The following is a 24,866-nucleotide window of genomic DNA, read 5'->3' as shown; positions in this document are numbered from 1 at the left end:
GTCAACTCCATTTGCTACTGGCTATTGTTAGTACTACCAATGCAGATAGCATGTTGTATGAGCTCTCGGTACAGCGAGGAATGTGTTTTTGCCCTTTCCCCACTGAATGTGCTCTTTAGTTGACATAAGTAGCAGGGGTATGGAGTGCAGGGCTTGCTCCCCTACATAACATTTTTTTTAGTGTTTTAAAGTGCTTGTGTTTCAGCCTTCTGTGGCCAATGTTTTCTTGTGTGGTGTTTTGGAAGATCAGGATTTTGAATTTATATATTCCCTTACAGCCATGTGAGAAAAATAAAATTCTTTCCTGCTCTCTCTTACTCCTTTCAAAAAGTCATATCTTCGCATCTTGCTTTATCTAGATATTGAGTTTCTATTCCATTTAGCATTAAAAATCTTTTGCTTGTCTTACACTTAGTAAATGTTAAAAAAAAAGCATGGCTCTCTCCCAACAACTGTAACCTTAACTTCTTTTGTAACAGCAACTTTAACAACATTACTTATTAAAATCTACAACACCACTGCCTTCTCCTTAACATTACTATTTCTAATTGGTTCTCTGACAGAGTAACTGATGCTTGGAACAGACTACCAAATTACATTAAAGCAAGTACTAGTTTAGATATTTTTAAGAACGGCCTGGACACTCATTATGGGAACAAGTGTTTCGGTACTTCGGGAAGCTAGAAGGGAATTAATTCCCGTGCTTGAAACAGCTGTACATATGTAACATTTACTCCTCTGTACGTTTTCAGGAAACATTTTAAGTTGCCTTCTTTATAAGGTCTCATATGAATAATCACAGTATAATGCTCCTGTTATTTCACTCTTACCCAATATACTAATGTAAACAGCTCAAGGTCACCACCTTTTGCTTATACTTCGACTACGCCTTATCAGCATGTCACTTATATTTCTATTGGCTTCTCTCTCTCTCTCTCTCACTCTTCTCGTTTTAGTTTGGAATCCCAAATTTTTTTCTGGCAAGTTTCAGTTTATGTCTTCATCACTACAATATTCTAGTTCACATAAATATTCTTGCTTCTTAAACCATAAACTAAAACCACCATGACTCGCACCTCCAGTTGTCGATGTCTATTATAACAGGCCATCCACTACTTTTTATTCTCTGTTCTTCCCTCAGCCTTCACCTAATTAATATGCAAAGCTATATTTAACATACAATGCAACTTCACCTCATCTCCCTTGCCAAATACAACTTGTCTTCCAGTCTACCACCAGCTGCCCTGGTCTATGTTACCAGAGCAATGTCACTGTCTACATTATGTTATAAAATTATTTTCTAAACACTTGGCACTGACAAATACTACCATGCATCATGTTGTTAATTCTCTTTACTGCACAAAATTTAATCCCAAGACCTGCATATCGTTCTGCCTCTCCAGTGACCTAGTCCATGCAGTCCAGTAGTAGATCCTAACCCCTCTAGTACAAAGTCACTAGTCTAATTAATTAATTCCTCGAATGAGTCCTCACTTTTTACCAGCCTCACTCAGCAGTTCATCCTTAGCACACATAACATGCCTTTTCCCATACCTACCCTCAGCTGCCCACAAAACCAGATAATTTGAGCAAGTCAGTGCTTAAGCTATTAAATAATTATTACTTCCCTACTGGTGCAGGTACAGTTGTGTTCATGACTGAGCTAGGGATACAAACATATGCAATCCTGACTCGTATGTTCAGTACCTGCAATCTAAACTAAAGCCTAATTTTGCTGGTACAAAAAAAAAAAAAAAAAAAAAAAAAAAAAAAAAAAAAAAAAAAAAATATATATATATATATATATAAAAATATATATATACATACATATCACAGCTAAAAACTGAAAAAAAAAAGACTGCTTGGTTCTTTTCCGATTATCGCAGACAAAGAGTGTTTACATGGAAAAAAAGGCAGCAAGAAATAGTTGAAGTACAAAATAATTACTTATCAAGTCTTAGCTCTTTTAAAGACTTTCACCCCAAACAAAAATCTAGTAATTAACTCGTTTACTTTTCAAAATATCCAAACCACCTCCATAATGTAAAAAACTTTATGCAAATGAAACATCTGACAATTTAGAACCTAACACATCTTTAAACTGTTACATAACACATTTGTTGTTAAGGCATGTAAGATTGTATTTTCAAATTATAGCTGTGTATCTATCACCCTTACCAACATTTTATTAATAAAAATATAATCTAGAAAGAAATGCTTTCGTTCAGGTCTATAAAGATAGACTTCCTATTCCCAGTTTTGAGAGAAATGTTTTGCAGGGAATTAAAAAAAATAAAGAAAAAAGAAAAGGTAACTCGAACATTTTAGCAAAAGTTCAATGCAAAATGTGCATTGGTTTACAAAATTATATCAGATTTTATTCAGAATTTCTGTCTGCATTCTAAATGCAAGTCTGGGTTACCTGCAAAATTGTTACGAGTCACAGCCTTCAAATTTTGAGGGCTGATAAAATATATACAGTTTTACAACATCAGAGTAAAACATTTGAATAATTTCTAAAAACTCACATAAGATCCTAAGGTAAGTAAGAAAAAATACCACAGTCATCCTTTAGAGATTTATAATGCACAAGATTTCAAAAGATAAAACCATAATACATCCATAAGAGTGCAGCATCACACAAAGTATTCTGCTATGAAAAATCTGAAAGCTATGAACACAGTGTCTGTAATATATGCAATCTCAAACACATACAAGCACGTATCATATGACTGGAAACAAAGAGAACTCTGACAAGACAAAACAGGAACTAAACGACACACCTCTCAACTTACCCATCAACAGCTCCTGCTGAAACAAGTGTGTGTTCATCCTGAAAAAGCACCACTGTTACACTCTGCTGGAAATCCTACAATGGAATGGAACAAATAACATTACTCTTCAGACAGGTTCACATGTGCCGAGTTACTTTTTGCAAGCCTTAATAAAGTTAATTTTCAAACTTGCCAGTCTTTTTGCTAATGCAGGTTGAAATATAAAAAAGAAAGATTCATAAATGGCAGATAACCCGTCTCAAAAGGGTACATAAGGAAATGCTACAAACAAATAGTTAGGAATACATTTGCTTATCAAGGAAATACAAGTATATTTTCAAATTCATTTGTGCAATACAAACTTCCTCTAAAAGTGCACTAGCAACTTTAAAGAATCAGCTAAAAATGCAAATCAAAGTACTTCTACATGAATACAGATTAGTGGGGTAAAAACTCTGTCGGGGACACTAGCAGACTATGAGTAATAGATATCTGTGACATTAAATCATAAAGGACTAATCCAGTAGTTATAATAACATAGCTAATTGTAATAACTTCAGAGTAGATGTGTGGACTATTAAATTACAAAATGGTGAAAAGAAAACTGAAAACCACAAGATGGAGCAGTATACGCATGCCTTAATATTATATACAACTCCACAATGCTGCAATGTTCTTGAGGTGTGAGCATTAACATTTGGAAAGCAGCAGCATCCCCGAAGTCCAGAGGGATAAAATCCTTAATGCTCCCCAGCCTACCTGGGGCCACAAGGCAAGATGGAAATGAACATCCAATGCTGGCACATCCATCCTTGGGGAAAGAGGCAGCCTAGACTTGCTGCAATATGCCATGTACAAGTCTGGTCAGTTGTGCGTTACACAACAACCTGTGAGCTTCTCACTCAGGAGACTACAAATGCATGGAAATGAGTATGCACCTCCTGAGGACAGCAATCATTCAGCTAGCAAGAATGCTGCGAGGGGAGTTAGTGTCCTACTACTTGTTGGAGTGTGTACTGTCTCAGTGTCCTTTATATCCTCAATGGCCCCAGGCAAGGGTCAGGTCGAACCAGGAGGCGGCTTAGGTAGATCTGGTAGACCCAGTGAACAAATAGAGGAGCTGATGGTCAGCTGCTGGGAGAAAAGAAGCAACATTTAGATGTTGCAACTCTCTTGATTCACATAGTGCTAATAATCATGAAGTGTAATGCAGATACAGCCAAAGAGCATATTTCTGATCAAAGATTCCAGAAGCAGGCAGAACCTACCAAGGTTTTCCAGTTTGTTATGCAATGAGAACACTTCTCGGCGGACAGTAAATGTTGAGCCGAAATCTCCAGCAGAGTAAGACAATTGTTCCAACAGTCAAAGCTGTCATAAGGAACAAGATGTTAAGATAACTTTTTCAATCACTCAGGAAGATCTATCTGTAAACTATATGTCACCATGGGTTTGAGCTTAACAAAGGATATTTTTTCCCTCCAACATGGTCACTAGATAAACTGAAACGGTAACTACATATATAAACACAAGGACACTATCATGCTATATGTCCATTCAAAGAACTTCTAGGCATCTCTAACAACAAAATAATTATATTTAAAGAACCACAGCCACCACCACATTTGTAAGAAATTTCTAACAAAAAAGAGAGGAGGGAAACCTCTCAGTTGTATTCAAAAAGGTTGAAAATTGCTGAGCCCTTCTGAAAAGAAATTGGGCCCCATACGGTCTTACCTGCAAATGAAATAAAAACACTGTTCAAAACTTTTTTAGACAAGCAGAGTTAATTCTCATTCCACATATACGTATACACACACACACACAAAATCATATATGCAAAATCACTTGAAAATGACACTCCTTTAGAGAAGATTGCCTCAGAAGCAACCTCCATAAGCAAAGGTATGATTCAGAGCCATTACTGCACAACTAACAAGTACCAATCAGAATCCCTTAGCAGTACATAAACAAGATTAAGTTCAAGAGATCATGTTACAGATGCTTGTGTGTGTTCCAAATATGACACACGTACTCACAGTTAAAACATGCCGGCATCTATCCATCCATAAAGTTATCCCAGTACAACACTTGAGCTACTAGGCTCTGAATGTGACCAGGGTGAACTATGTCTATGCAAAACTACACCAAATGACAAAGGACAGTCTGTATGTACTGCTGAAATGTTCCTGCATGGAAGTCATGTTGTATTCTCATTCTTAGTTGTCTTCTGTCCATTTATAGACCTTGTCTTGATCTGCAAAGGAATACACTGGGCTGTATTAATATTTTGCATAAGAGAAGAAGAGCCTTTCTGCTTACCACAACTTTATTTCTTATTAATTTCTTCGCTGTAGACAAGTTTCAGTACACAACAAACTGTACTTGTCCTAAAGAAAATGGTACACATACAGCATTTGGAGTAAAAATCCCTGAAACCACAGCCTTGCAGTCTGATCAGCAATATCCTGTATGTCACTTTTTTTGACCCTGTCAGATTATGAAAGAAAAAAAGAAAACTATAAGTATCATACCATTCAATTTGATACTATAACACTAGGAATGAAGTCTGTGAATTTCACAATTATACAGAGAGACTGTCACCTTTACAATGAATGCGTGCGTCTCTGTCACTTTGCCTGACTGTCTCGCTCTGGTTTGGAAGGGACAAGAGGAGGACTTATTAATTATGACAATCAAATACATGATTTACCTGTCAAACAACATTCTATCTGGATTAAGTATATTGTTAATGTGTATTGGATTTTGTGCTAATGGGCATGTGGTGAAGAAAAGCATAAAATACTATCTTACTATAATCTACGAAAGAAGGAAAGACATTCACCTTTGTCATGTACTTGTGCAAATCCTAACAAGCAAGTAGCAAAGCAAATGATATATACCTTTACTGGGCTAGAAGAGCAGCGAGACAAAAGATATAGAGCTGGGAGAGGGTAGGAAAGTATATATTGGAAGAGAATAAAGAAAAAGAAATGAGAAGAAACAAAATTGAGATGAAGGAGGTTTTAATCAAATGTGGAGGCCTGAACATTAATGGCCTTTCCTCTGGATGTAAATATCCATCACTTCTGTGTCCTTTACATGATCAAAGATTAGAATGTAAATCAGCTCTGATGACCCACATGGATAAAGTATTAAGGCTCAGACAGATAGAGTTCGACTTATGGTTTGGGCACATGATGCAACCTGGCAGGGATGATTTGAGCGCCCATCCTGGAAGAAGTGGTGGAATCATCTATATGCACCTACAAGCCTTGAGAGGAAAGGTGTAAGCATGTGCTCTGAAGGTGGGCACGTAGTCCATCTAGCTACTGCATGAAGGCAGCTCTCACTACGCAAGAACTGGGAAGTCTGCACTTACATGAAGGAAAGCATAGTGCCGCCCTAGTGATATGGGTCACATGTCCCACCCAGTAGAGATAGTAGGACATATACAAGCATCCTTGTAGTTGACATGCCAGCAAGAGCACAAGCACCCTTACACCTGCCTAAATGATGCACCCTCTGGATGGCTCAACCACCTGCATTTAGGGATGATTCCCACCATGAATGAATGGATGGGTTCAAATCCGGTTGCGAGAGGCTTACTGGATGGTAGGCACGCGGTCAGAAAGGACCCAGGGGTGGTTTTAAGATATGAACATGTAAATGAGTGCATTTATGGGTGCACTTGCTTAGAAAACTTCTTGGCTGCACTACTAAGAAATGAAAATAAATAGTATAAGCAAAAAAAGAAGAAAATGCAGAAGAGAATGCAGCAACGTTTGGATTACAGCTAGTAAAATATATATGATGCTTCATGAAATAGGAGTACTTGAGAATGGCGATGCAGAACTTGAGCTGGCAGGATGGAATGACAGCGGACACGGATATGGCAACAAAGGATGAGAAAGTGGACTTCTGTAATAATCAACAGTTCTGAGAAAGAGTTTTGAGAGCTGTGATAAGAAATCAGTACCAGGGAAACTTTATAAGGAGCACAACCAGTACTTTGTTATATATATATATATATATTTTTTTTTTTTATACACATCTACTCATCCTAAACCCTAAAAAAAAAAAAAAAACCTCCTGCTATTCCTCCCATGTACTTTCTCACCTACAATCTACCATTCTTATCTCATCCTCCACCACCACCACCGTACAACATGACTCGCACACAAAACGTCTAGGTGCCATCATTGATGACGAACTTAAATTTAACCTACACATCCTTCAAAGTATAAAACAAACTCACCAAAAGCTGGGTATGCTCTAACAAAACTGTAGATTCCTGATCTCTGATGCTAGACTGTCCCTGGCTCAGGCTCTTTTTCTCCCCTCCCTTCTCTATGCCACCCCAATACTAATATTCAGTCCACTACCCTGGCCAAACTCCAACAAACCTACTACAAAATAGCAAGATTCATCACAACTCCCCACATAACTCACACCACTGCCTCGCACTCAAACTCACTACAATGGCTGAAACTCCTCAACAACTCCTATCTCAGTTGCAAATTATTCACTCTGTACTTTATAAACCAACCTCCTGCCCTGTCCTCTCCTCCTTGATATCCATCTACACTCCAGCTCGCATATTTCGTACTTCTAACCAACTCCTCCTTGACATCTACCAACCCAAAAAACTATCGGCAGACTACTATAGAAATTCACTGTATCCCAAGCCTGGAAAAAACTCCCATCCCACTTAATTTCCATTACACACCCTATACAATTTAAGAATGAACACAGACTACACTTTATAAGAACCAAAACTTGTACTTGTCATGACCCTAACTAACTACAATACTATTCTGTATTCCACAATCCCATACAACTTCCACTCCAATACTATTCCTTTTTACCACAATCTCATACAATCTTCACAGCATATTATTTCTCACATAATTTTCATTAACGTCACATTACACCTCTAGATATCCCTTCCACCCCATTCATGCACCCTCATATCTCTCAAACCTCATAATTTGTACTATTCCAAAAATACTACAACTTGCTATACACCTTACCACATCAGTTATACATCAGTTATGTGAGACAGAAAAAAAATATTGAAGTACAGTACTTATTTGTACTTTTTGTGTTACTGATCTTACCTCTGTTATGCTTCTTAATTTACTATGAATTTCTTTAAATTGTACTGCTAATAGTAATCATTTTTTTAATTGTAAACTAAACTGTTATGTAAACTGTCTAACTAAAAGGGTTCTCATCCAGGAATAAAAAGAGATCATTGTTTCCCTCTACGAGACACTCATTAGACCCATTACGGAGTACAACACCCCTTTTGGAATGTACCTCACAAGACATCTACAGCAGCTGGAAAGGCCACAGAAGTATCTCACAGTATCTCACAAAGAGGATTACTGGCCTCAAACAGATGCCCTACACTGACAGTCTCAAAAAACTCCAGCTTTACTCCGTAGCATATCGCCTACTCAGAGGTGATCTTTGCCTAACATATAAAGCAATGTCAAACCCAGAGCTGTTGGACATGCTACAGCTAAAGAAATCCCAATCCCTCCGAGCTACACGGTCTAGGGACTTAACCTTGTCACCACAATAAACAGGACATGCTGGAGGGATAGACTCCTGTCCCAGAGACTTCCCATACTCTGGAACAGGCCACCCCATCTATGTCAAGCAAAGTTCTTCATTAGCACTCTTCAAAAAAAATCTTGATGAGTGGATGGGAAAAGTACAGTTTTATACCTACCATAAATGTAGATGTTCGAGTGTACACCCTGCTGCAGTCATCACACTTGGGTTATCCTGTCATCAGGCGTTCCCGCAGTCGGCCGGAATTCCAAAGTCTTGGTCCGGCGTCTGTTGCTTCTTCCCTGACGTCAGTGCACCAGGGGTATATAGAATGCAACCAACGCCATTTTCTTCAGTTTTTCTTGCCCCAAATGTCAGGTGCCCCCAAAAAGGTGGTCAGTAATTAGTACCAAATTAAGTAATTTTTGCACAAACACAAAATCCCTCCAGCTATAAGCAAATACATCAGGAAGGTATTGTAGAGATTTAGTCAGTCAGATCAGAGGGGATGGAGGGAGGGTAACCTGGACTGCAGCAGGGTGTACACTTGAACATTTACATTTATGGTAGGTACAAAACTGTACTATGTTCATTGTGTTACCCTGCTGCAGTCATCACACTTGGGTAGAATCCCAAAGCTAAGGATAGGTGGAGGAGTTATAGAGGGTTAGAGGAGGCTAAAAGGCCCTGCAGAACTGCAGTGGCAAAGCCAGCCCTAGTCTTAGAGTAAAGTGGTAAGTGATAGTGTTTGGTAAAGGTGTGTACAGAACTCCAAGTTGCAGCTTCCAAAATCTCCTTGGTTGGAACCCCCCTGAGGAAGGCTGTAGATGTAGCTGTTGCCCTAGTAGAGTGGGGCCTAATGGTAGCAGGAACTGGTTTTCCATGATGGGTATAGCAAAAACGAATGCAATGTCCTATCCATTTGGAAATGGTTTGTTTTGATATAGCCTTCCCTTGTGAAGCTGTAGCATAGGATACAAAGAGCTGGTCAGATTTTCTGAAAGCCTTAGTTTTACCCAAGTAGTAACGAAGTTGCCTGTGAATGTCCAAAGAATGCAGGAGTCTTTCTCCTTTGTTCTGTGGATTTGGGAAGAAGGTGGGTAAGTGAATGGTTTGATTTAAAGCCACACCGGAAACCACCTTAGGCATGAAGGAAGGATTAGTTCGTAGAGAAACTCTGTCTTGATGGAAAATGAGGAAAGGTTCCACTGCCATTAGTGCCTGCAGCTCTGAGACTCTTCTAGCTGAAGTTATTGCTAGCAGCAGGGCAGTCTTCCATGATAGGAACTGTAGATCTGCAGAGAAAGCTGGTTCAAAGGGAGGTAGTGTAAGTTTTTCCAGAACAAAATTGAGGTCTCATGTTGGTGTAGGTGCTCTCCTGGGGGGCCTGTCGTTTTTTACCCCTCTGAGGAACTGCCTTAGAAGTGGATGCGAAAATAAGGGTGGTTCCGTGTTGTAGTGGGCTGAAATAGCTGATGCATGGATTTTAATGGAAGAAAAAGAAAGTCCTTTGTGCAACATCTCAGTTAAATACTGTAGAATCTGAGGCATGCAAGGCTGAAGTGTGTTTTGGCCTTTAGCTTGGTTCCAGGCACAAAACCTTTTCCATTTGTCCGAATAGGCCTTCCTGGTGCTGGGCCTCCTAGCTTCCAGAATAACATCCATAACTGCTTGGGAAAGAGGAGCTGGCTGGATGCTTAGTTGATGTGCCATGCAGCCAGATTTAAGGTTTTGAGCTGGCTGTAAAGAATCTGATTGTTTTGCTGTGTGAGCAAATGGGCAATTTGTGGTAAAATCCAAGGTGGGCCCTGGGCCATATTCCTCAATAGTGGGTACCAGTGCTGGCGTGGCCAGCCTGGGGCTATGAGTATCAGTCGTGGTCTCTCCTGTCTGACTTTCAGAAGCACCTTTGTGAGGAGAGGCAATGGAGGGAAGGCATATACTGTCAGGTTTTTCCAACTGAATGAGAGTGCATCCACTTTCCAAGCTTGATGGTGAAGTGTCCTTGTACAAAATTTTGTCAGTTGACAGTTTTGAGGACTGGCAAACAGGTCTATGTCTGGAAGGCCCCATTTTTGAGTTATCATTGCAAATACTTGTGGATCCAGTTTCCACTCGTGGGGATCCAGGATGTTTCTGCTGAGGTAGTCTGCCAATGTGTTCCTTTTTCCTGGCAGGATTTGAGCTTGTAACTGAACTTGGTAAGCCAGAGCTGTGTTCCACAAGGTCATCGCTTGCCTGCATAGAGGGTAGGAGTGTGTACCCCCTTGTTTTGTTTACGTACCACATTACTGTGGTGTTGTCCGTCCTTATTGCAAGTTGTCCTGGATGTAATAGATTCTTAAAGGCTATCAGAGCATTCCGTACAGCTAGCATCTCTTTTTGATTGATGTGCGGATTCCTTTGTTCTGCAGTCCATACGCCTTGAACACACTGTCCTGCCATGTGTGCCTCCCAGGTGTAGTCCGATGCATCTGTTGTCATAGTTTGCCTGGCTGGGGGCAAGGTGAAAGGCTGACCCTTGTTGAGGTGACATGCCTGTGACCACCATAGAAACTCCTGTTGTAGGCAGGGAATGAGAGATATCATTGTGTCCAAGCTGTGGCTGTGTTGAGACCATATGCTTTTTAGGTACCACTGTAATTTCCTCATATGCAGCTTTGCAAATGGTATTAGTAGTATGCAAGATGCCATGAAGCCCAAGGCCTGCAGAATTTTTCTTGCAGGTAGTTTTTTTTATTTTTTATTTATTTTTATTTTACATTTGTTTACCGGGCTAGTCCAACTGGATATATGTCCATTTTCAGTGGAGGCCCGGGGAGAAAAGCTCCACTACATACTACTAAACAATGTCAAGATATACATCAATATACAAAAATAGGAAAAAAAAAAACAAACATACGCAATAAACCTTGAAACAGGTTGTATAAACTTTTGAGTAGAATCTAAATCTAGGATGGTAAAAAAAGAAAAGATGAAGAAGATTGAATACTCCGTTAGAGTTTGTAGAAAAGAAGAAAGAGAAAGGTTGTTAAGGAATCAGATAAAGATGGGAAAAAAAAAAAGACAGCTAACCAGGGTTATGACATGAACATAGCCAATGGTTATTTAGGAAGAATTTTAGTTTAGTTTGAAATAGGGAGAGTGAAGTTAGGGATGTAAGGTCTTGTGGTAACTTGTTCCATATTTTGCCAACTGAGTTGGAAAATGTGGAGTCACCTGCTGAGTTTTTGGATCGGGATGTTTGGACCAGTATTTTGTTGGTGGAGCGTAGGTACCTCTGATTGTTATAGGGCGTTATGAGGGTGGAGAGTATTGGAGTGTTGTCAGGGTGATGTAGGGCATTATGGGCAATAGTGAGTTGATAGTATTGTATGAGGTGTGGTAGTTCCAGCCACCCAAGCTTCTTGAGATTTAAACAATGATGAGTTCTATATGGAGAGGCAGTTGCAAATCTGGCAATGTTATTATATGATGTAGTAAGTTTGCTAAGATTATGTTTAGAAAGATTTGTGTATATGGAGGAAGCATATAAAAGGGTTGAGATTAAGTGGGTTCTAGCTATTGTAGTTTTGGCTTCAGGAGTAAGAAAAGATTTGATTCTGTAGAGAGAGCCTAGTTTTCTGTTGGTAGAGTTTATTGTAAGATTAATATGATTGTCAAATTTTAATTGATTGTCAATAGTAATACCCAAGAGTTTTGTTGTTTGGTCAGGAGAGATAATGGTCCCATTATCAGATATTAGCGTGAAATGGATAGAGGTAGACAAGTGGGTGGGTGAAAAGAGCAAGAGTTTGGTTTTCTTGGGGTTAAGGAGAAGACAATGATTAGAGAACCATTGTTCTATAGTTGAGAAGGTTTTTTGTGTGAGAGAGTGAAGTTCTTTTTTTTTCAAAACAGGTTTATTGTTTTAACATACAAGAGAAATATCATAACAATTTTATACAAGTAATTAAAAATAGATATGATTATAACATTCAACAAAACAACTAAAGTATTTACAAAGACATCCACTACAATCAGATCAATTAATTAAACTAAAATACCATGCTATTGAAATTAGGATTTTTTTAACAAATTTTGTAAATTATCCCATACAATATAATAAGATGTTTTTCTAGTTGTTCTTGACCTAATTGTGTTTATTTCCATATGGCACACTATATTCATAACATTTTTAAATTCATTGAACGAAGGAGGTGTATCTGAAATCCAATTTCTGGTTATTATTTTCCTAGCCACTGCTAGAATAGACCATAACAAGGGAAGCTTAACCTTTTAACACTTTGAGGTACAGGTGTGTTGAATAATATAAGAGATTTAGAAATAATGAAATTATCTGTAAAAAGAGCCTGCAAAAATTCATTAATTGACTTCCAGTATTCTTTCAATTTTATACAGTCATAAAACATATGAGCCCAGTCAGCATTAATTTCTACATTACATCTCTTACATAGATTATCTTTATTATTTATTTTATTCATCATCAAAGGTGTATAAAAAGATCTATGTAAAAATTTCCATGTATAAAGTCTCCAGACAATGGAAGATGTAGTTCTATAGGCAGATTCCAATATATATTGTTTATCTTGTTGATTTGGTGGGTCCCCATTAATAGAAGTGAAATAATTCCAGTATGTATCTACACTGTAAAAAGTTTGTCTGATAATTTTATGTATGTATGAAAGTTTACCTTTATCAGAAACTTTATGTTGTAAATTTAATATCAAGTAATCAATCAGTGTTGGAATAGATTCTTTAACTGTTATAGACATTAGATCTATTTTATTAATGAGATGTTGTCTAAAGGTCTGAACCTCTAACCAGCAAGTTTCTCTTAGATCAAATTCTTGTTTTAAGAAATCTAGATTTTTAACTTTATTATCAGATATCAACTGATACCAGTACTTTAGATCATTATCTATAGCTAAATGAGTTCCTTCAGAAGTAGATGACAAAAGCATACCCTGAGTATACATTATAGGGAATATAATAAAATTCCATTCCCTATACTTAGGGTGCATGAATATAAAGTTACGATAGCTAATAATATTATTTAATGGGTAACAAACCATATGTTTAGGTGTAATAGGTGAAGTACAAAATTCCTTTAGTAACCATAACATGGAGTTATTTACAATCATATTTTTATGTGTTAAGGAGATTTTCATGAAGTGCATACTAATTAGCTCCCAATAATCTTTCCATTTTGACATATGACTGATGTATTAATAAAGTAATAACTTTTACAATAGAAGAGATAGTATATAAATTAAAGTCTGGAAAAGAAATACCCCCTTGAGTCCAGCTATTAGTATGTTTCTTTAATGCAATCCTAGGTCTATTAGGTGCCCATAGGAAATTTAACATTAGTGTATTCAGTTTCTTGATAATTATTTTTGTAGGTGGAAGTATTATTGATTGTATTAAGTATAAAATCTTGGGGAATATTATCATTTTAATAATTGTAAGTCTCTCCTCCATAGTAAAAACATATTATCCCAGGTATTAAGAAGATTTTGTATATTAAGAAAACAGGTATTATAATTATTATATATAATAGATTTAATATCTTTAGATAGTATTATACCTAAATAAGTTATCTGACCTGAATTGGGTACATATTTAGTAAAATCACTAATGAGAATATTTTTCGTGTATATATAGGTAGTATTTTAGTTTTTCTTCATTGAATATTAAACCAGAAATACTTTTAAAATTCATCATTTTATCAAATAGAGACTGCATAGAAGAATTAGATCCTGCTGATGTAATTAGAACATCATCTGCAAAAGTTGAATTTTGGATGTTGTATTTTCATCTATTTCAAAGCCCTCTATGTCAGTACTGTTTCTGATCAAATTAGCCCAAGGCTCCATTACTAAAGTGAATAATAGTGGAGAAAGTGGACATCCTTGTTTTGTACCTTTAAAATGGGTATTTTTGTGAAACATATGTTCCTACCTTAATATAAGCCAATGTTCCTTTGTATAAATGCTCAATTAGATTTACAAATGCATCTGAGAAGTTTGTGCACTTCAGTAAGGTAAACAGATAGTCCCAACTTACTGAATCAAATGCTGAACTTATATCAAGACTAATAAGTGTTAAATCTTTCTTTTTCCTATTTGCAAAATCAATTAATGTTAAAGTTCTTCTTATATTATCAAAAGTATTTCTATTTACAATGAAGCCTGTCTGATCTATATCTATAATGCCGCGGATGATTGTCTTCAATCTATCAGCAAAACTACTCATAAACATTTTATAATCAACATTAAGTAATGAGATGGGCCGATATGAAGTACATCTAGTTGGATCTTTATTAGGTTTTAAAATTGGCGAAATAAATGTATATTGCCAAGATGGGGGGGGGTTATTAACTCAGTTTGGGCCAAAATAAAAACCTTATGTATTAATGAATATGTACTTTTAGAAAGGATTTTATATATCTCTGGTATAATACCATCATTACCCGGTGCTTTGTTTGATTTAAGCTTATTTATTTGTGTAATAACCTCTGTATATGAAATACTTTTGTCCAATAGTTTAATCTGTTGTTTATTGAGCTTTTTATTCATGTTTGTGGTTATAAACTCCTTTATTTTATCTTTAGGTTCCATGTTAATGTTATTATGGTTAATTTTGTGAAAGTGATTTCTAAATTCATCTAGTATTTCTGGTATACTAGAAACATTCTTCTTTTCCTTAGAGAAAAGATTTCTTTGATATGGTTTTGTTTATTCAACATTTTGTTTTATTTTTAAGTCTATGTAAGTATTTGGGGCTTATTGAATAAGACAAAACTTGTATTTCTCTAAAGTTATTTTAACTTTATGAGTTAAAATTTCTTTGTATTTTTCATTTAGTTTGTTTATTTCTTCAATAACTTTCTTGTCCATAATATTTTCTTTATTATTATGTTTATAAGAGTCTAATTTACTTTGAATATCTAACAATTCCTTATCCCAAGATTTCCTTTTATTATTATACCATCTGATACTTTGTCCATATAGATATGATTTTAAGGCATCCCAAACATAGACAATGGAGACTTCAGGAGTATTATTTATGTCTAAAAAATGTTTTACTTCTGAAAGTATATATTCTTTATAGTCTTTTAGTTGAGTCAAGTATGCTGGTATCCTTTTGATCTGAACATTATGAGTATTTTTTATCATGAATTCAAAAACAATTGAATTATGATCAGATATAGGACATGAAATGATTTTGGAATTAATTAAATCTGTTACCATCTGGTTAGAAATAAAGACCCTATCTATTTTTGAATAAGTTTTGTATCTGTTAGAAAAAAAGGTGTAAGGTAATGATTTTGAATCTGATTATTAATATCATTCAAATGATAAGAATTAGCAAAATCATTTAAATGTTTTGCATTAGATGTAATTCTTCTTTTTCCTATAGTGGTAGTATCACTTTCATGTAGTATACAATTAAAGTCACCAGCTAAAATAATATCTCCTATAGAGAATGATATGATCTTATCAAGATGATGTTTCACTGTATTAATACCAATTCCAGGTATCCAATATACATTAATTAAAGTGCAAGTCTTCCCATTAATTTGTATTGTAACCATACAAAACATTCCTTTGTCATCCTGATAAGACTTAATGGTTTTAGGAATGGGCATACTTTTATTCCATAAAATAGCCACTCCTCTTTGTCTCTGAGTGTGCTCTGAACCAACCAATACTGTATATTTGTTTGTCGCTAGTTTATCACTATCTTTTTCAAGAGATGGGTTTCTTGCAGGAAGACTAAGTTGGCCTTATGTAAATTAATGTATCTTATTAGGCTTGCCCTTTTACACGGATTATTCAATCCATTAATGTTTAAAGAAATTCCTTTTAAAGATGTCATTTGGCATTTTTAAAACTTAAGAATCTTATGATCAAAATAACAAATAACAACATAAGTAATGTTACATCTCCTCCTTTAGGTGTACCTTTAAATATAGCTGTATTTATTGAATCTCTTATGGGATTTTGTATAGGATTCAATTTTGTTTGTAGTGACAATGAGTGTACAAAATATATTGTGGATGTCAAAACTATATACATATAACAATGAACAAGTGAAAATAATGTAAGGATTAAACCTTGCATCCAGCCTGGAGTTAAAAACTCCAACTTAGAGTAGTATTTACCACTCAAGTTAACCCCCTACCCTAAGCAGCAGTACCTCAGCTACCACCTTATCAATTTAATACTGGTTATATTTAACTTAAATTAACAGCTTTCAATTCAATTATCTAGCAAGACAAGACTACACATTTGATAAAACAACATCATATAAACTAAAATAAACTTTTTTTTTTTTTTTTAAAAACTATTCATACTACTATATACATCTATGTAATTTAATACACTTGTATTCAAATAGCATTCAAATAATCTTGATATTAGGAACCAAGAGGAGAGAGAGAAATAAAAGACGTGAAAGAGAGAGAGAGAGAGAGTGAAAGAAAGAGAGAGTGAAAGAAAGAGAGAGAGAAAAAAAAAAGGAAGGCATATTTACATATTAATTTATTCAAAGTATGTAAAAATAAGTTCTAACGTTCATTTAAATCAAAAACTTTGGCTAATATGGTTCAGACATTACATATATTAAGATGCATCTATTTTCTGTCATGTAAATGCAGTCAACAGCTTCCAAAAAAAACCTTGAATTGCTTGTATATGAGCATTTTACTCATACTCATTATTGTCAATAGAATAAAATATATTTATAGAAATTGTTATAAATCATACTGCATAGTTATGCAAATTCTCAGAAACACTTGCATTATTGTAAAAAAAAAAAAAAAAAAAGCCATCTGTATTTTGTATGTCTATACTACTGCTTTAAAATATATCACATGACAATTTCTTCCAGAATAGAGTTATAAAGTTATTTATGCTTGTCAATTAGATTAATTAAATGAGTTATAGTAATGTATATGTTTGGAACATAAGTTTTTAACACAGATTAGTATGCTGCAGTCAATTTTCAAAAACACTTGAATAAATGTTTCATTTTCTATGCCTTCTAAAATAAGACATTTACTTACTACAAGAAACTGCATCATTTAAAATCATTATAACTGACATATTTTATGAATTATAACATAGATATTTAAGTAATTATATAAAATAACTCACATTTAAATGTTAAAGAGTTCATTTTCCTTCACATAGTCTCATTTGCATCAGTTCTACTTCCTGGTAGAGTGTTCTTCCTGAATCTGCGATGTGTCAGTGTGATATCTGGGTCAAAGGTCAAATTGACTGCTTTCAGCTTCTCTGAGAATTCTGAGAGTTGAAGCTTTTAAAACAACTCGAGGACACTGTTGATGAGGCAGCCCACATCCCAGATTGTCTCCCTTAACATTTTGGCAGGAAACTTGTTAAAAACTAGTGACAAACATTCATTTAGCAGTGTAAATGCATCTAAACATGACAAAACCTTCGCAATGTATTTTACAGGTTATTACATCCTCTATGTAAGTGAAATTAAGCCCAAAGTTATTAATAAGTAATAAAAATCAATATTTTTGTCCCAACTCAATTTTTATGCAAATCGTATTTACTGTGTCTATATGATCAAAAGCATTTCTATATATTAATATGAAAAAGAATAAAGAAAAGAAAAAGAGAGTAGAAAATAAAAGAGTGTAAAGCAGAAATAAAAAAAATGTAAGAGAAAGCTATAAGAAGTATATACAATGGAAAATTACTTACTGTTTATATTAATAGAGTTAAAAATAAAACATTATTTACTATTATTTAGTTCTAATTATTATTAGTTAAAGCATGACAGATTATTTACAAACAAGCATAAGCAGTATAATCAAGAAAGTATAATTAGGAATAGCATTTGAAGAACATATAAACTTTTTACAAGGAATAAATATGTTATTATTCCATTTATCATATTTTCATTACTCTTCTCCCTGCCCTCCACCACCCTTTACCCACTACATAATCTAAATAGAATGTCATTGTTTAAACAAAGAAAAGAAGAAAAGGAGAAAAAAAAGAAAAAAAATGTATCAAATTACTGACCTTACTTCTCTTTTCAGAAAGAGAAACAAATTGAATAATAGCTTGTTATTAGTTCCTCAGATATTTTGACTGGTTATGAAACAAAACATTTCTTTGCACACAGAGAATAACTTTGATTAAATCTTTTTCAGAATATTTGTGGCTTTCTGGAAATGCAGGAACTATATTTAAAAAGATTAATAATGAAGTAAAATGATGAGAGAAAAAAAAAAAAACATAGAACAAATCATTTGTTTTTTAGTCTCTTCTTCTTCTCTTAAGTCTTCCACGAAGTTTCAGTTGCCAGTCTCTTTAATGAAGGACTAGCCCATTCCATTTCCTCTATTTTATCCAAAATCTTATTTTTTGATAAACAGTAAAGCAGAGTCTAAGTCATCAAAAATTTTAGGACCATCAGGAAGGAAGATTTTAGCTTGGCAGGAAACAGAAGGTATGTTTTAAACTGTGCTTTTAAGCTCCCTTATTAGTGGCAGAAAAACTTTTCTTTTAGCTATTACCAAGGAAGAATAGTCATTGTCAAAATGCACAGTTGCCTCATTAATCTTAACAGGAGCTTTAGCCCAAGCAGATTTAAGAACCATCTCTTTATCAAAGATGATATAAATCTAACTATAACTGATCTAGGATAGTTTTGTTAGAGTTAGTATTAGCTATAGATCTATGTGCTCTTTCGATACCAAAAGAGAATGCTTCTGGTAAGTCTAAAGTTTTAGGGAGCCATGTTGTTAAAAAAGAAGTAATATTGTTACCTTCAATATTTTCTGGCAGTCTAAAAATCCTAATGTTATTGCGCCTAGATCTATTTTCCAGGTCATCCAGCTTTGTTTGTAAATGTGTATTTTGTTTCAGCAGAAACTCAATGTTGATTTCCTCTTCTTGGATTCTATTTTCCATGTCATTCACAGCTTCTTCTATGCCTGTCATCTGGATCTTCTGTTGTTGCAGGTCTATATGTAAAAAGTCTATTTGTTTTGTAGTTTTTTCTATGAAGGTATCAATTTTAGTATCCATTTTATCCATCTTAACAGTAAGTTGCTGGATTATAGTTATCAGAGACTGAAGTTCTTTCTTGATGCTGGAGTCTTGAGAATTTGTCTTACTGGAACTCATTTCAGACTGATAAACTGACAGGAAAATTTCCAAAGTGATTTCTGACAGGAATATTGTTAAAATTTCCTTTCTTTTTTAGATATAGTTCAAGAACTATATAAAACAAACATATTTAGAAAGAAAATTACTTCAAAAATTAATTTAAGTAATTAATTCCTATCAGTGTAATGAAATTGGTGGAGCTGAAGAAATCTGCTGCTATCCTGTGTTCATCCTTGGCCACCAGAGAGTGAAGTTCTGACTGCGTTGAGGCTGAGCAAATGATGGTAGTGTCATCTGCATATTGAATGCAAGTTGTTTGTGGAGTAGCTAGATGAAGTTCATTAATGAAAATGGAAAACAAAAGAGGACCTAAAATAGAGCCCTGAGGGACTCCTATAGTGGTGGGGAGAAGATCAGAGAGTTGGTTGTCCCATAGAACTGCTTGTTTTCGGTTGTCTAGGTAAGATGTGAACCAGCTTAAGGCAGGATTATCTAGGGAGAAAGACTTTAAACGATGGAGAAGAAGCTGGTGATTGACCATGTCAAAGGCTTTGGACAGGTCTACGAAGAATGCCGAAGAAGGAGTATTATTGTTGCGGTTTTTGTTAATTGAGTCGATGAAGGATAGTAAGGCTGTGCTAGTACTATGGTATGGTCGAAACCCGTGTTGACAATTAGCCAGGAGATTATAGTCTAGTAGGTGATTTAGTAACTGTTTGTGGATACACTTCTCCATAATTTTTGCAAGTGGAGATAGTAATGCTGTAGGGCGGTAGTTAGAATATTCAGTAGAGTCACCTCCTTTGAAAAGAGGGATAATATAAGAGATTTTCCAGACTGATGGAGTTGTACTTTCTTTTATTGTCCTGTTAATAAGTATAGAGATGGGGTATGCTAAGGCTTTTGCACCTAGTTGGAGGTATTCTGCTGGTAATCAGTCAGCAGAGGGGGTTGTAGGTTTTAGTTTATGAAGTAAGGACAGTATATGAGAAGTGGGTATGGGTTTAAGGTGAAATGGGGGGGGGGAATAGAGCTAGGTGTAAATAGTTTGGAGGTATCTGGGCTTTGTTGATTAGGTAGCTTTAGTATGGCTGAAGTGAAGAAAGTGTTAAAGGCATTAGCTGTTTGTAAGGGGCAGTCGGGGTTAGAGCCAGATGGGTTTGGTGTGGCAACTTTACCAGGGGATAATAGTTTACTGATAGAGGACCAAAATTTATGTGGTTGGTGTGGTGAAGGTTGCTGAAGCTGAGTATAGAAGTTCTTTTTATCCTGTATGATGGCTTTTTTTGTCATATTTCTCTGTTGTCTAAAAGTGACATTATCAGTTAAGCTTTTTGTGGTTCGCCATTTAGCCCAGACTTTATTCCTACTTAAGATTAGTTTCTTAGTGTTATTTGAGAGCCATTGGGCTGTTTTAGATTTGACACGCATAGAACGCATTGGGGCATGATGTTCAAGGATAGTGAGAAAAGTATTATTAAAGTGACTAACTGCTTCATCTATTGGGAGAGATTTAAGAGGTGACCAGTTGACTAGCATGAGTTCATTTTGAAACTGGTTGAGGTCAAAATATTTCTTACTACGGAATGATCTGACTTGGATGGGGACAGTAGTACTGGTTTTATGCCTAATAATGTACGTGAGGGAGTGATCACCGAGGTCATCTGGGAGAGTTCCTGTTGTATATTTTTGCTGAGGACTATTTGTTAATATCCAGTCAAGTATACTTTCTTTATTATTAAGTTTGTTTATTCTAGTTGGGGAGTTGATTATTTGAGAGAAGCCATGCAGGTTAATAAGGGTGGATGGATTAGTCTGTTTACATAAGTTCCAGTCAATGTTAAAATCCCCTAAGAGTATTGTTTCTTGAGGGTGATTTAGTGAGAGACAGTTTAGTAGGTCTTCTAATATGGTTGGATTTTTACCTGGGGGAAGATAGGTACAGATAATATTTAATGTTTTTTGTGGGTTGAGTTGCAGTTTTGTAATAATTATTTCAATACTAGCGTCAGATGAAAGGTTATGATTTGTTCTACTTATCTGCAGTCCTGTTTTATAGAGAATAGCAACCCCACCACCTTTTTTGTTTAAGCGGTCTTGTCTTAGGATGTTGTAGCCTGGGGGAATAATCTCATTGTCTTTTATTGTAGGTTTGAGCCATGTTTCAGTTAGACAGAGAATATCGAACTGTTGGACTTCTAGGGCATGAATTTGTGGTATTTTATTACAAATGCTTCGTATGTTTAGTTGGGCAATTGATAGTGATTTGGGGGGTTTAGTAGATAATGTTCCATTTCTTATGAATGGGTGGCATTTAGTGGGAATTGGGGAGGGGTTTGGACCAGGGTTGGGGTGAATATCTCCATCTATTAATGAGCAAAATAATATAGGGTTGAAGAGTTGAGGGGGTTTGCAGTAGTAGTTAGGAAGTTTTGTAAGGTTGTAGATAAAGTATTTTATGTGAGAAAGGCGGTGGTATTTAGGTTGAAGATAGGAGGTTTTGTGGATGGTATTGAGATAGTTTATAGATAAGGCTGGTGGAGATGTTTGGGTATGTCTGGTTGGGATTATAAGAGTAAAGGGTAGGGGTAGTTCATAGAAGGTTAAGAGATAGGTAGAGGTGAGAGCAGTTAGGAAAGTTAGTAAAAAGGAAATGTTGATTATAATTAGGCATGTTCAGAGGGCCTGTGCAGGGATGTTAGTGAATGTATTAAGGGAAGGTTGGTCAGGGAGTGGGAAACTATATAGAATGGGGTGTGGATGAGTGTACGATATGATTGACTGTGATAAACGAGGGGTGTGTCTTTGAGGGAAATCAATTTGAAGATAGTAGAGGTGGGTTGGGTGGGTCTAGGATGTGATTGGTTGTAAAGTAAGAGGGGTGTGTCTTTGTGGGGGATAAATGTAGAGGTCCTAGGGGCGGGTGGGATTTGGGGGCAGGGAGGGGAGCGGAGTAAGCCCGAAGGGCGAACGGAGCGGGAAGACACAAATACTTTTGTGGTAAAGTGTGGAAACAGCAGGTAGGTTTGAACTAGGTCTATGTGTATATGTAGTGTAACCTAGTAAAAAGTAGCCTAAGTGTATGTGTAGTAAAGAATAATTAAATTAAAGCTATGGTAATGTACAGATTTGGGGTATAGGAGTTAAACAGAGGGGTGATAGGCAAGGTCCAGAAAGCAAGAGAAAGTACAGAGGGTAGACATAAATGAAAAAGAACGATATGGGGGAGTTAGAAAATAAGACAAAAGGGAGTAAACCAGATAGTAGAAAGGATGCCACCTAGTGGCCAAAGGGATTATTACCACAGTTATACAGGTGGGAAAGGGGTAATCGTGCTAGAAATAAAGCAGAAAGAGTACAGCAAAAAGAGATAGAAGTTACAAAAAAGGTGAGAGGAGACTAATGGAAGAGGGTCTAGATTAGAATAGTGATGGGGACTGGTGATATTGGCTGCTGGCAGTCCTGGGCAGGTAGCTGGAGTAGGGTACACTGGTTAAAGTTTGTATTTAAACATTTATCAATGACATACTTCCACAGTTTGTTGGAAAGCTAAACCAAGGTTGGAGAGTAGTATTTCACTAGCCAGAGGTTCAGGTCTTCCTGGAGGGCTGAGGCAGAGGTGTAGTTTTGTGGGGTCCACTTAGTAAAACTACTCCAAGATCTGGACTGCCTGGTTTGTTTTTTCTGTTCAGCCGCAATGTTGCTTCAAGGTCATGGACTTTGGTTCGAGAAACTTTCAGTTCCCTTCTTAAGTCACTGATCTCCTTTATCAAGGTCACATTTTCCTGCATAATTGGGTCTTTGTTGCCATTGTTTTGAAATATTGAGTCAGTTGTAGTTGTTTGTCTGGCGTCAGATAAGCCTTCTGGGCCGTTGTATTCAAGCTGGCACCCAGGAATGTCATATTTTGTGAGGGTACTAGTTTTGATTTCTTTTCATTTACTGTGTACCCTAGGAAACTTAGATGATGTTTTACAAAAGCCAGATGTTGTAAGAGGATGTCCTTGCTTTCTGCTTGGATGAGGCAGTCGTCCAGGTATGGGTATATTTGAATTCCTCTTTGTCTGCAGTATGCAATTACTGGTGCCAAGACCCTGGGCGCAGTAGATAAGCCAAAGGGCAGTGCAGAGAATTGGTAATGGGTTGAACCTGCAATGAAACGGAGGTATCTTCTGCAACTTTGCCTGATAAGGACATACAGGTATGCCTCCTTGAGGTCCAACGTTACTAGCCATGCTTTCTTGCCCAACATGGGAAGAAGCTGCTGCAGTGTTAGCATCTTGAATTTGGGTACTTGTAAGAAGGTGTTTAGAGTTGAAAGGTCCAGAATTGGTCTCCAGGCATTATCCTTTCTGGGAACTAGAAAGAGTCTTGAGTAAAATCCTTGGCCTTGCTCTCGAGTAGGTACCAGTTGAATGGCTCTCATGTCCATGAGAGCTGTAATTTGTTTTTGTGCCTCTGCCCATTGATTTTGTGGCAGGTTTGGCATTCCTCTTTTCATTGGCAAGGTGTGAAAATGGAATCTGTATCCTCGTGAAATTATGTCTAGAACCCATTTGTCCTTTGTGACAATGTGCCAGTTGTCTGAAAAAAGTGCGAGTTTTCCTCCCAAGGGGGCTGCCAAGAGAGTGTTGCTTGGCCAGATGAGGTGCAAGTCATTGAGTTTGCCTTCTGGTAGTTTGGGACCTGTCTTCTCCTCCCTTCTGTGTTGCAGTGTCCCATTGTCGAAGTTTGTACTGGGCTTGTGGTTGTCCTCTGCCTCTTGGACGTCTGTATTTACCCCTCTGTGGTCTGTCAGTAGCTGGAAAAGGACCAATTTGTTGTTGGCCAATTTCTGCTGAAGCGAGGGGGCTGTACCTGTAGGAAATCTTTGACTGTCTGCATAGATTTTGCCTTATCCTCCATTTTCTTTAAGACTTCTTCTGCTTTAACCCCAAAAAGAACATCCTGTTATAAGGGAGCATCTAGAAGCTTTGCTTTAACATGATCAGGCAGAGTTTGTTCCTTTAACCAAGCATGCCTATGTATAACAGACCCAGTGACAGCTGCTCTGCAGGAAGCCTCCAAAGAATCAAATCCACATCGTAAAGTAAGTTTGCCCACCTGTTCAGTTGCATGCAACAGATCCTGCATTTCTTTCAATTCAGACTGTTGAGGGAGTGTGCTCATTTTTTGTTTTAACTGAGACATTAGAAATTGCTGATATTTTAGCATGTGAAATTGGCAATTTAGTGCCCTCATAGCAAGAGTGGCTGAGGTGTAAATCTTTTCCCCCCACCTGTCTAGTGCTCTGGAGTCCCTTTCAGAGGGTACAGGATTTTTTGCCATAGAAGCCTTAGCCCCTCTGGGACCCTGGGAGATAGTCTCTGGA

The 24,866-nt window shown here is 36.5% G+C and overlaps 1 protein-coding gene across 1 annotated transcript in view; it reads right to left on the bottom strand.

Moving 5' to 3' along the window:
* Nucleotides 1–24,866, bottom strand: part of DTL (denticleless E3 ubiquitin protein ligase homolog) — a 279,535-nt gene that overhangs the window by 173,283 nt on the left and 81,386 nt on the right. Inside the window, exon 8 of the mRNA XM_044075077.1 lies at nucleotides 2,796–2,869. Within this exon, the coding sequence (XP_043931012.1) occupies nucleotides 2,796–2,869 (74 nt within the window). The remainder of the gene's footprint in view (nucleotides 1–2,795; nucleotides 2,870–24,866) is intronic.

Source organism: Protopterus annectens, chromosome 6.part0 (assembly GCF_019279795.1).
Source record: "Protopterus annectens isolate FY-2018-M chromosome 6.part0, PAN1.0, whole genome shotgun sequence".
In the NCBI taxonomy this organism is placed as follows: domain Eukaryota; kingdom Metazoa; phylum Chordata; order Ceratodontiformes; family Protopteridae; genus Protopterus; species Protopterus annectens.
Note: the sequence above shows the minus strand (reverse complement) of the source record. Positions and strands in the feature narration are given on the sequence as shown.